This window comes from Hippocampus zosterae, chromosome 4 (genome assembly GCF_025434085.1).
Source record: "Hippocampus zosterae strain Florida chromosome 4, ASM2543408v3, whole genome shotgun sequence".
Classification (NCBI taxonomy): domain Eukaryota; kingdom Metazoa; phylum Chordata; class Actinopteri; order Syngnathiformes; family Syngnathidae; genus Hippocampus; species Hippocampus zosterae.
This window is the reverse complement of record NC_067454.1, coordinates 16,276,377-16,289,972: the sequence shown is the minus strand read 5'-3', so window position 1 is coordinate 16,289,972 and position 13,596 is coordinate 16,276,377. Positions and strand designations below refer to the sequence as shown.

The window sequence follows — 13,596 nt, the reverse complement described above, 5'->3', positions numbered from 1 at the left end:
GAATGAATTGATGCCGCAGTGCAGCATCACATGTAGACAGATGATTGAAAAATGTTCACAGACATCTTTTTGGTCCTCTTTGAAAAATGACTATTCCTGTAACGTACACTTTGTGTACATCTGTATGTCTGCATTCTACAGCCCCCTCTGGGCCAAGGCGAGCACACCAGAGGGAACGCAATGTGGGGCAAGAATAAATAATCACATTTCCATTTCGTTTGAATAAAGAAAGATGCAAAATGAGTGTTATGACTTATGAGCGTGGTCACGGAAAATAAATTAAACTCCCAAGTCAAGGGATCACTGTAATGTGTAAAATTCCCCCAAACAAATGACACAATAACTGCATTATGTTGTTACTACAGAGCTCAACATCAACAAATACACACCAACAGATTTGTTATGAAACGTTCAGTTTCATTTCAGAACGACTATTTTCTATGGCACGCTACTCAACGTAAAATATTCATTTATTGTCAATATGCACACACGACAAATAGATTCATTTTCAAGCACAAACTGATGTTGCAAAAATAAATTTCATAGTGTCCTAAATTAACATTCAAAACAATTTAACCAGAGGAAAGTAGAATCGTTGTTAAAATGCTGAAATCTGTTCTTGTGTGTTCATTTATGTAAAGCACTATAGGCTCCAATACACCAATGATACATCAATGGAAATCTTCAGACAAATCCTGACTGCTTATAAAGAACAAGTGTATCTTTTGCTTGACTACAATGACAAGCAGCACCATTACCTCGAGGCCATGCGTTTGGTTCAACAAACCCTGGAATCAGTATAGAAAAACAAACGTTCTTCTTTCGTGTTCCTCTCAACGCCACGTCCAAATCGACAAGTACCGGTATTCTATTTAAAACGTTCATTTGTATTGCACTTGAAAACAGACTCTTTGGTCACTTTCACCCAGGGCTTTTCTTTAGTATTTTGTGAACATTTCATACATGAGGGAATAATCTGGACGAACTCCTCTTTATTGTCAGTCTACTTGTATAACTGATGATTGTCCTTTTCCATTCTAAACCGTTTTTTTTAAAAATACTGGAAATGGCATTCTTCAGGCTTCTGATTGTCCAGTAACAATCTTTGGTTCGAGTACAGTGACACTGGTTGCCTGCAAATGCCCGTTCATGATTTCTTTCTTTCTTTTTTTTGACTACATCCATAGAGTGGATTTGAAATGTCAGCACAGCCCTGTTCAAAGACCAAGTTTTTGCGCTCTACCTAAAATGAAGATAAATAATTTCAATAATTTTTCCACCATTAATGTGACCTTTAAAATTTACAACACAGTTGAAAAATTTTTTCATCTTTTCGAGAAGGAAAGTGCTTTTTTTTTCATATCCACTGTATGCAAGGCCCTAGCCTCAGTTGAAAAGCCGAGGTACAAAAAAAGTCTTTCCTCATTTCGGTTTGATCAATACTTATACATGATTACCAAAAGTCACTTTGCACAGCTTCTTAATTTTGAAAATTTCCTGTTCACTGACACCCTCACATCATCTTTACCAAAACAGTTTCTTTTTTTTAAACAATCATTTTGGTTGATTTTCTTCACACACAAACATGACGTGTCCTTTGTACCCCTCAATTCTATATTTGCAAAATTTATTTTAGGGCAACGAATCATGCCATTTACAGGGCTGCACTGATACCGATTATCGGATCGTACAAATGCAATGCACTGATACCAGGTCAGCAACCTGACAAATACCTTCTGGGTTGGAGCCGTGTCAACCATGTACGTGTGGTACTTTAAGGTCACAAAGCCCCGTTGATAATTATGGTTTTCTGTATTTTATCGTTTAATACTCCAAAACAGCTTCTGTTTATTTTTAGGAGCCTAAATTGTGATTTGTGTCACTTTTAAGGTGATATTTTACAGATGTAGACACACTTTTGGGGCATTTAACTAATTTGCAGTTTTTGGATGAAACAGTGTCGCCGTGTTGTCTTTGCTTCAGCGTCGTTCATTTTCTACTAGTTTGGTTGCGTCATTAATGCTTGCTCGCAGTTCAGTGCGACCACAATTCACATTTACTTAAGCGGTCATGCTACGACTGCGAGAGTTGACTCAGACACCACGTAAAGAAAAGTTTTGTTTGTTGTTTTTGAAAATTACAAAAAAAATCACAACTGCAAGACGGAATCGGTATCGGTACTTGGTATCGGTGAGTACAGAAATGTAAACACTTGTACTTGTAAGCGCACTTGTATGCGATTTGAAAACAGTCGTATGGGTGCATCCCAAGTCATACACAGATGTTAGCATAGTCTGTATTTCCTCACTCTGGTTCAGAAATATGAGCTCATCTGTGGTCAGGGTTGTGCGTGCAGCCTGCTGAGGGCAGGATGTACTCCCCGACACAGACGACAGAACAAACACTCTTTGGTTCGATATGGTACCAAAATATTAAGGCCGAGACTTTCCCCATTAATAAAGACTTCTACCACAGCCAAGTGCATGAACTCTGTGATTTCATTTACGAGGACAAGGAATATCTTCAGTAACTGCGGTTACTTCCTTTTTACATGACGTCTCATTGATGCTGATGAATGCATCATGTACAAGTGATTTATCGTGTTAAATTAAAGGCTAGATTTTGAGCAAAGGGTGGTCATGAGGTCAAAGAATTGTAAAAGGAACTAATTGATGTTGTCCTCTGCACATCCACTACAGCTAAGGCTCTTATGTGTGTTTCAAAGTGGAACTAAGAGTGACAATTTCAAAGATGTCTAAATCCAGGGACATCTGTTCATGCGACGTGGCTGTGACAGGGGATTAGTCCGCCACGCAATGGAGACAGTCCCTCTCTTCTTACCTGCTTTCGAGTTCTCGTCTTTCCAGTCCGAAGCTTGATATATCTGGCGATCAGCTCATTCCGACCTGCAAGAACATGTACTGGTAAGAGCTGAGGTCCTGTAGTGCTAAGTTGACAATGGCTGCACAGTTTTTTTTTTTTTTTTTTTTTTTTTTTTGAGTGTGCTTGATCATAAAAAGATTTTGGACTGAAAATAAAATGTTCAATGTCGATTGGTATAATACTACGCAGTATGGTTTTTATACATGCGGCTGGCTTTGTAACAAGATATGTATAGTGGTAAACACACAAGACGCTGCTTTTGTATGAAAACACCATATGGTATTAGCATTAAAAAAATGCTCCAGGAGCACAGCCTCTCAAATGAATGCAAATCAATCTCATTCTCTTCAAAACCTAACACAATGAAAGACATAGTTGTTCGTTCTACTGCAGAGGAGCAAATGGATGAAATGGGTTTCAAAGAGAGCAGATCTGACTAGATTCTAATTAATGTGAATCTTTGTACAGATTTCCAATTAACAATGTCTCTAAACATTCTTGCACCCTCAGGTCTGCTCTAATTGTTGTCACAATGCACATGACCCCTGCTTAGCCCTTTCATATGTTAATAACATGCCGCCAAACAAAACTATTAGACAAATTATAGGTTGGGGAGCTCTAATTATGTGTCCAGCTGTAGCTAAGCAATGCCAGGGTTCTGTTCGACTGCTCTCTGAAATGTGCAACCACCCTTCCACATATCACGGCAACATTTTTGTGCCTTCACTTCATGGTCGGATACCCTCACCACGATACCTGAACAAACTGCACAAATGCTAATATGATCAATTACGATGTATTATATTGTACAATTAACACGACCAGACGAGACATAGCAGGCAGTAACTACAAACTGAGATGCAGTCATATCCAGACCCGGTGCTTTAACGATTCTTTTTTTTTTTTTGTGGCTGTAGGAAAACGACAAAACACGACTAACATGTCATTCAAACTTCAATATTCTGTTACGTTGTAGGAACAGAACCAAATGATTAATGTTCGGGACCAATTGCAGCACAGATCCTTCTGACATTTATTCTATTTATGTTTTGACATCTTAAAGAGTAAGACTATCCCGAAAACGAAAATTACACATATTGTAAGAACCAAATGCTTAATGTTCGGGACCAATTGCAGCATAGATCCTTCTGACATTTCTTCTATTTATGTTTTGACATCTTAAAGAGTAAGACTACCCCGAAAAATAAAATTACCCATATTGTATGAGATGCAAATCCAATTCAGTGCTTCTACCCCACTGTTAATATGGTGTGGCTGACAAATTATTTTGAATGTTAGGGTTAGGTCAGCCTTAGTGCACGCAGTCACGTGCCTTCTGCGGGGAAATAAACATCTGGGGATTTGCAGATCGAGCCTGCTTGTGCCATGAGCCTGTAAACTTTAGCAGATGGCCAAAGATTTCAGTAATTCACACACAGCGCAAACATAACGTGACAATACAGGCATTCATGCAACCTCCTGATTCTAAGATCAAAGCACACAAATGGCCATCTGAAAGCTTGCTTGCTATTGAATAATTCATTCTTTTCACTCGCCTGGGCGAAAGAAGCTTGGGATCTGTATTTGCACAGCAAAACAACAATGGCTTAAAAATGTCTCCAGACATAATTTTGCCTTTGCGACATGAAATCTATCAGGTACGAGACTGGTCCACAAACACATTGAAATTGGGCAAAAATAAAATAGAGCAGAAATGTTCTCTCACGTTTGTGAGATCTGGAGAGCTCGCACATCACAGAGGTTGGATTGATTTTGCAGAACCGGCTGTCAATTAATGTCTTCGCTGTTTTATGAGCAGGCAATTTCAGAATCCTTCAGAAAGCAGGAAGCAAGAAAATATTGTCTGGATGCAGTCAAGTGAGGCCATAAAAAGCATCAGTGTACTGAGCAGGGCATAACATCATATGGTGAGTTGTTCCACCAAGATATTACATGGATCGATAATAATGACTGCCCGACTTCCACGGGCAAGTTAAATGGCAAATGGGGCTGGTAAATTCACTACCCTGCTGGGGAAAGTTGTAAAAAATAATAAATAAAATATAAGAAACAGCTGTACATGATTAAAGGATCTAATGATGATGGTATATCGCGTGAACTGTCAAATAACAAATAAGACTGGAACAATACAACAAAGTTGCAAGCATTCCTAGGTCAATTTCTGGCCCACAGCTTTCATACACAATTGTATTTTTAACACAAAGGAAGAAGTATTTTCATTGGCCATGTACACACACGTCACCAAGTTTGACTTCTGTAGGGTTGGAGTTATTATAATAACAATGATTATTATTATAGCCATTAATGAATATATGAATGCATATTATGGATTTTTTTTCAGTGTGGACATGTTTCACTTCAGATAAAAATAATGTCTTTAAAGTTGGTAGTTCTGTTTTCCAGCATCACTGACAACCGGAACCTTGCTTTGAATGAAGTTTAAAAAAAAAAAAACAACATGTTTTTACTTACATGCTTACTGCTTTAACAGCTTTTTTTCAACTAAGCTCTGCCCCTAGTTAGTGGAGGAGTTCCCAGGGTTAAGTAAAGTCGTGCAGTTGTACCAAATCTTGGAGGCCTCAGAAAATTTACTTTTTAAAGGCGCGTTCTTGTTACTCAAAGTAGCAGAAGGATTAAACATTTACTTTGAGCTGTGCAGGATGGGTCTCAGTGGCTCTGCAGTAGCTAGGAAATATGAATGGCACTCCACCAGCATCTCCACAAAAGGATGGTGGCTCAACTTTCACTAGGCCATCCCCGAGTCACCCATTGCTCATTCAGTCAGAAATCCAATTTAGCTCCCAGCATCCTCTCTTAGAAAGCTGTGACAGACTCCCTCTGTTGTGAATAACAATGATGGACATTGTCACATTTTACTGTGGACCTACCTCAGTGATGCCACACCCACAAACAACTTCCCCAACAGAAAAACAACAGGTGTTGAAATAAAATAAGAACAAGAACAAGCCTTTCAATTCAGAAACCAATGCCATTTGTAACATAACCCGGCTATTTTGGATCAAGGCATGCTAAACAGATAACGGTCTGTCCTCTGAGCAGCAAGAACAATGCTCTTTTCCAGTTTTTTCTTCTCCAATTTTAAAACAAATCCAATTCTGGTAAATCCAATTCACACGTCATAGCCGTGACAGTGTACATCCCCCCGTCGGCAAATAGTGATGCAGCGTGTGATGCCCTGATGACTGTCGTGAGCAGGCTGCAAACACAGTCCCCCAACGCCCTGCTGATCATCTCTGGGGACTTCAACCATGTCTCTCTGTCGTCCTCCCTTTCAACTTTCAAGCAGTATGTAACCTGTGCCACTAGAGACAATAATATTTTGGACTTGTTTTATGCCAATACCAAGGAGGCATATAAACCCCTCTCCCTTCCCCCTCTTGGAAGAGCAGACCACAACTTGGTATTTCTCGAGCCTGTGTACAAACCCCTGGTGCACAGGCAACCAACTGTGACCAGAATGGTCAAGAAATGGTCATCGGAAGCTGAAGATGCTCTGCGAGACTGCTTCGCGACAACCAGGTGGGAACTCTTCAGCGAGGTTCATGGGGAGGACATTGATGCACTCACTGACACCATCACGGATTATATAAACTTCTGTGAGGAGAACACTGTACCCACCAGAACTCTGCGGTGTTTTTCCAACAACAAACCATGGATTAATCCTGACATAAAGACCCTGCTGAAGGAGAAGAAGAGAGCTTTTCGGTCGAGAAACAGAGAGGAGCTGAAGGCCGTGCAGATTCGGCTGAGAAGAAAGATCAGGGAGGGGAAGAAGTTATACAGGATGAAATTGGAGGACCAGTTACAGGCCAGCAATGTCACTGGTGTCTGGAGGGGCCTGAAAACCATCTCAGGCCATGACAGCCCAAGGACAGTGGTCGAGAAGGACAAGGACTGGGCAGATGGACTGAACCATTTTTTCAACCGTTTCGACCAGTCGTCTGTCCCTTCCCACAACCACAAACTGCAACCTCTCTCACTGAGGACTTCTTCTCCTCCCCCTCCTCTTTCGACCAGCTCTCATCAACCCAGTATGTCACCTGGTTCCTGCCTGTCCATCACAACAGAGCAGATAAGGAACCAACTGAGGAAGATGAATGTGAGGAAGGCAGCAGGTCCGGACAAGATCAGTTCCCGGCTCCTCAGGACCTGCTCTGACCAGCTGTGTAACATTGTCCAGCACATCTTCAACCTGAGCCTGAAGCTGGGCAGAGCTCCACAGCTTTGGAAAACTTCGTGCCTGGTCCCAGTGCCCAAGACCCCCCACCCTAAGGAGCTGAACAGCTACAGACCGGTGGCGCTGACGTCTCACCTGATGAAGACGCTGGAGAGACTCATCCTCGCCCACCTTCGACCGCTGGTGAGCCCGTCACTGGACCCGCTGCAGTTTGCCTATCAGCCTGGCATCGGCGTGGAAGACGCCATTATCTACCTCCTCCACTCAGTGCTGTCACACTTGGAGAAGGCTGGGAGCACTGTGAGAATCATGTTCTTTGATTTCTCCAGTGCCTTCAACACCATTCAGCCCAATTTGCTGGGAGGCAAACTACAGAACGCCGGAGTGGACCACCATCTCACAGCATGGATCGTAGATTACCTCACAAATCGGCCGCAGTACGTGAGATTGCAGAGCTGTGAGTCGGACCAGCTTCTCTGCAGCACTGGAGCGCCGCAGGGGACTGTTCTGGCTCCATTCCTGTTCATCCTCTACACCTCGGACTTCAGACATGACACTCCAAACTGCCACCTTCAGAAGTTCTCCGATGACTCTGCGATTGTTGGCCTCATTACAGAAGGGGATGATCGTGAGTACAGGGGACTGACAAAGGACTTTGTGGACTGGTGCCAGCAGAATCTCCTCCAGATCAACCCGAGGAAAACTAAGGAGTTGGTTGTGGATTTCTGCAGGAAAAAGTCCTCACCAGCACCGATGAACATCCAGGGTATGGACATAGAGAGGGTGACCTCCTACAAGTACCTTGGTGTTCTTCTCAACGACAAACTGGACTGGTCCACAAACACGGACACCCTGATTAGGAAAGGACAGAGCCGACTCTTCCTACTCAGGAAACTGAGGTCTTTTGGGGTTCAGGGGTCACTCCTTAAGACGTTCTATAACTCGGTGGTGGCCTCGGCCATCTATTATGGCATTGTCTGCTGGTCAGGCAGCATCTCGGCCCGGGACAGAAAGAGACTGGAGCGACTGGTCAGGAAGGCCAGTTCTGTCCTGGGTTGCTCCCTTGACACTCTGGAGGAGGTGGGCAACAGACGGATGCTAACTAAGCTAAAAGCTATGATGGCCAGTCCCTCCCACCCCCTCCAGCCCGCCCTGACAGCACTTGGTAGCTCCTTCAGCCAGAGACTGTTACACCCACGCTGCAAGAAGGAGAGATACCGACGCTCGTTCCTACCGACTGCTGTCAGGCTGATGAATAAAAAATAACAATCATAATAATAATAATAATTAAATGATGTGAAGGTAAATTGTAAATAGTACTGCGATTTATCCATTTGTGTTCATATTTAATTGAATTTATTTATTTATTTAATTGAAAGATGTTTGTTGTTGTTGTTTTTTTTCTCTTCTTCTTTCTACATACATTCTTGCTGCTGGAGGCTGTAAATTTCCCCATTGTGGGACAAATAAAGGATATCTTATTATTATCTTAAAAGCACCCCCACATCCCGCCTTTTGGTCCCCTAATGCAGGCACGACCACAGTCACATCTGGGCTATAGCACTCGTCCAGCCCAGAGCTTGGCTTGGAATCAGCCTGCAGATAGCCTGCAAGTGATCCGCAAGTGTGCGGCTTCGAGCACTTTGCTTGAGCGACACACTGCAGCCTCCCACATCACAAGGCACATGTGCACTAGCGGCTGGCCTGTAGGGACTGACCTATCAATAGCCTTCTTTTCAAATCTTTAAAAAGAACACAGTGCATTCCGACTACAAAGTACAAGCAAATGATTGAAACTGTCACACAGCCTCTTGACTGTTATTTACTGCTCTTCTATCAAGTCACATGAACAGCTCATTCCTTTTCTCATATGCCAAAACAACTGATGATTCCTGCTTCTTGCTTTGCGCAGTGGAACAAGGATAACAAATGTGGCAAATTTGCCCAAAAAAAGAATACTTACTTGTCTGTCCAGAAGCCAACCTGGATTCTTTATTTAAAGGGTGGTTACTCTTCCAAGGACAATCTCTCTCTCTCTTTCTCTCTCTCTTTTCTTCTCTTAATTTTGTCAAGAATCCACACACTGATGACGGCGTAAAATCCCAATAATTTAAACACAAAGAAAAATTACCCTGCAAATTTAGTCAGCCTTAAAAGAAATTTTCAATGCCAATGCTGGGACAGAGGCTTCATCCAGAACTAACCCAGAGTGGAAATTAGGCAGTTCAGGAATTAAAATTTAACTGAGAACATTCCATTGAACATGTTAGGATTTCTTCATCCATTTTCTTGACTGCTTGTCTTCATTAGGCTTGAAGGTGAGCTGGAGCATACTGTCAAACCTTTTTTGAGATAAAAACATTTGCAATCTGATCCCTTGCAATTTTACTAGATCAGGTTAAAATCAATACATACATGTTGATCCTTCAAACTCAGAAGAAATTACGAAGCAAGACGTAACCGTTCTTTTGCTATGGCGAACCCACATCACAGCAATTCACTCATCGCATTTACAAGTGGCATATTTAAGCCTTGGCAATGCCTCAGCTTTCTGAGTGCTCTCAATCATTTAATTACTCCTGCACAGGACAAATTATTTTTTGCTTCTAAACACTGAATTAATTGTTGTGTGTGTGCGTGTGTGTTTGTGTGTGTATAGGCTGTGTGCATGATGCAAGTGTGTGTTGTGTGTGTGTGTGTGTGTGTGTGTGTGTGTGTGTGTGTGTGTATGTGTGTGTGTGTGTGTGTGTGTGTGGAGGGGGTGTGGGGAGCAAAACACGTCTTGGTGATAGACGACTTAAGGATCCCATGCAAAAATTAACATACCAATAAAGCAAATTAACTATATCAAGGGACTTGTCGAAAGTCTTTGGTGTTCACAGACAGGAGGAGGCACTCTTTCATAAGCATTATCAATTTGATCAGTTTTGCCAAGTGCAGGAAACAACTGACAAAGGCTGGCAAGAGCAGAGCCGGTTTAGCGGGGCGCCTACCATTTATTGTTATTCATGTATTATGTAAGAGTTTTTACTGGGATAGGGCAAACTATGCGGATCCATATTTTAGGTTTCTCTGAGAAGAACAAGTTCAAAGGGAAAATTCATTTAGTCTCTTATCCAAGACAAAATAACAGCAATTAAACTAAATATGAGTGGGTGTCTCACAGGTGTTTCCTCAGGCACAGAGGGGCTGGTGGTTTTATTACCCCGCAAAACAGTCAGGCTCGTTTAGCCTGCAGGCCACTGCTGATGGAAGTCAGAGGATAACATCTACTGATCATGACATCCGGCTCCATCCAAGCCACTCTGAGGTGAAAGTGTTGCTGTCTGATTTAAAAAAAGCTAAATAAAAAATGTCAAGGCCACACACTGCCTGATGCAGATACTTTGAAATAAACCAAGTTATTCTGTGTCACACAAGAGACTTGGTTTTTGCATTCAGGCACAGCACACATTCGGTACAAAATGTTATTCAGTCACTAGTAAGTAAATACAATAACAAGGACATATGCAGTCCAGATGTTAATCTAACTACATTGCTGAAGTTATTGCTGTTCATGCCATGTAAATGAACTTGAATAGAAATGAAATAACTGATTCCGTCTGTAAAAGCATGGACATAAAAACGAGCATGCACCGTGTATCTGAAAAGTCAATAGCTAGCATTTGTGTGCAACGAATGAAAGTATTTCAAGAATTATTTCGTAAACAAGCTTTGTGGCGGCATAGATCTTCATGGTAATTGACAAATATTTGGTGGATTTCAGTGCCCGTTTCGAAATCCAGCCACAGCAAACATCAAGTTCTCTTCATAATGCTGTGTTCAACTGTAATTAACAGCTCTTTAAAAATCCATTTGTCCCTACTCTGGACACCAAAAGAAATCAATACTTAACTTCAAACGACCTTATTGAGCCGGCTAAAAGGCTTTATTGCAGGGGCTGGTCCAGGCACAGTTGAGCTAATGTGTTAGTTGAACAGTGGGGGATTAAAGGTCAGGTGTTCTCTCAAAATCTTACAAGACATCACAAAGCAGCGGGTCACTAACTTGAGCCTTCCTGGAGACACTGAGAGGATTACAGCAGCAACCTCTGCTGAACTTTGGCTGTATTCAGACAAGGCGAAGAAGGGAAAGACAGCATCTTTATCACCCGGGCTGGTCCGACCCCATTCTGATTCTTTTGCCCGCCGCTGTACGCCTCTCAAACAAGGCTAAAAGCTGAAACCCGCGAGGCTCCGCTCTGTGCAATACACTCCCAGGGGACCAATTTGCACAGCCGGCCTTCGTCTGAATCACTCTATCAATTAGGAGCCACTGTGTTTATCATCACGTACATTATTGTAGAGACTGGCCTGGTCATTGTGCTTGAGCTGTGTCTCTCAAGAGAGGCGAGAGAGAGGGATGAAATAAATGACCAGGGAGAGATGCCACAGTTGAACAGGCATGCTGGACTAATCTGAAAAGACGGCTATAATTAGAAGTCTCCCGAGAAAAGTGTTTGTGCGCATGTGTGAAGACGGTAGAAACAGTCAGGAAGTTGCACTGCCCCCTTCTCTAGGACAAAGTAAGACACAGAGTAAAATCAATATTTTCAATCTCTGGGAATCAATGGCATGTCGGAGCACAAAGGAAGAGGGGCTGACTGCGACCAATATGTATAAAACGAAGAGTCTAACTTTGTGTGCATGATTTCAACTCGAAATAGCCATCGTCATGATCGCAGGCTGAGAGGCTCATTGGTCGTTCAAATTGTGCGTTGCTTTAATCTCTCAGCAGCGGAGATATTTTGATGTTCTCTGACGTCATGCAGTAAAGCCACATTGCAATTGAATAATATGGGTTGAGTAAGATATGTTGAACCGGTGGCGCGCCGTTGCATATGATGATGTGGTGTCTGTGGTTCTTTTGTTGACAGGGATTCTGTGCAGTGTTGAGAGACACTTGTCACTTGTCATCAAACAGCAAAAGAATAGATGACAGGCTCTGTTAGCGGCGGCTTGCAGTCCGCGTGCTTGAGAATGATACTAGCACTCGCATTTCATTCATATGCTGATTACTCCAAATGGTCCCATCAGTGTGAGATGATCTCATCAGAATAAAAGTGTTGCATCAATGGAATATGATGTAATCAGCGTGAGACGTGATTTCTTGAAAAGAGGATGAAAGCGACGCTGCATCTTTAAGAGGAGCCGAGTCTCTGTGTTTTAGTCAAACAAAAGCAGCCAACAGGGAATATGCAACATGAAACCAGAAGCCTGGCTCCAAGGGCCTCACACAGACCTCACAGCTGGGACACACCCTACGGTCGACTGATACAGACAAGCAGTGGCCTGCTATTCACCACCCACAATAGACAAATGTAAACCCAGCTTGCATGTCTCTTGAAACTGGTTAAAATATATAGAAATCTACCGTGTCTCTAAATGTCGACAATATTTCAAGGTAACACCACTAAAACTCCAAAAACCCTAACTGGGGAAAATGAGAAACCCGGAGGAGGGGCCGCAGAGTTGTGATGAATTTGGACAGGTCTAATGTATGTTATACTATATGTGTTGTTTTGAGATGAAATCCCCTAAATTCACACTTACATTTAAAAGAAAACACAGGTGAGTCTGAATGTGGGGTACCTCTGGGTTGTCTCGAGCGTAGTGTAGAAAAAGAGCAGAGAAATGTAGGCCCTGAGAGTGTACTCCGAAGCAAACTTCACTTAGATGAGAAGGCGAGAGTCAAAAGCCATGTGAATTTGGAGATTTGAAATTTCAAAGTGCAGTCAAGTCGCTCTGAAAGATACTGTACGTCATGTCATGTCAGTGACAAATTTGGGCTTTTGGAGGACCTTCGGGGTGTTTCAATTCAATATTGTCCAATGTCAGCCAAAAACAGTATCTGATTATATCAGTCAACAGTCTCACACACACACACACGCACACACACAAACACACACCCAAGTGTGTGTGTGTGTAATCCTTTTCTTACAAACAACTGATGGCCAAACACACTCATGTCACAGATGCTACACAGTAGAACATGAGGATGGTGTCTTCAAGTAGATAGAAATAATACCTGAACTTCATGTGCCCGTTGCTCTGTTTAATAATGTATAATGTCAAGAGGCAATCAAAAGTACAGTATTGAGCACTGGTACATTGGGCAGGCTAGTGGTCCTACAAATATACATTTGTTGTTTAGCTGATAATTATCATTATTGCCTAGTGTGAGAGGGGCACAAAAGGCTTGTTGTTTTCTCCCAACAATGGATTTTGTTAAGGCGCACATCTTCTATTGTAAAGTCTCCCTAAATATCCAAACCTAACAGTTACACTTTTCCCTTGTTGGTGTGCCAGTTGAAGTGGTACGCTTCAGTACACTTGTGAAGGATGGAGGTTGATGCACTGCTGTCTCTTGATTGATCAACAGAGAATTGAATGCTTGTCTTACAGGATTCAATAGATGATGAATGATTTCAATGTAAAATAACAACAACAATAACT

The 13,596-nt window shown here is 42.2% G+C and overlaps 1 protein-coding gene across 10 annotated transcripts in view; it reads right to left on the bottom strand.

Annotated features, from left to right (window-relative positions):
* Positions 1 to 13,596, bottom strand: part of tead1b (TEA domain family member 1b) — a 54,975-nt gene that overhangs the window by 18,697 nt on the left and 22,682 nt on the right. For all 10 annotated transcript variants that reach the window (XM_052063653.1, XM_052063654.1, XM_052063656.1 and 7 more), the window contains one exon: positions 2,842 to 2,906. In XM_052063653.1, the coding sequence (XP_051919613.1) occupies positions 2,842 to 2,906 (65 nt within the window). The remainder of the gene's footprint in view (positions 1 to 2,841; positions 2,907 to 13,596) is intronic.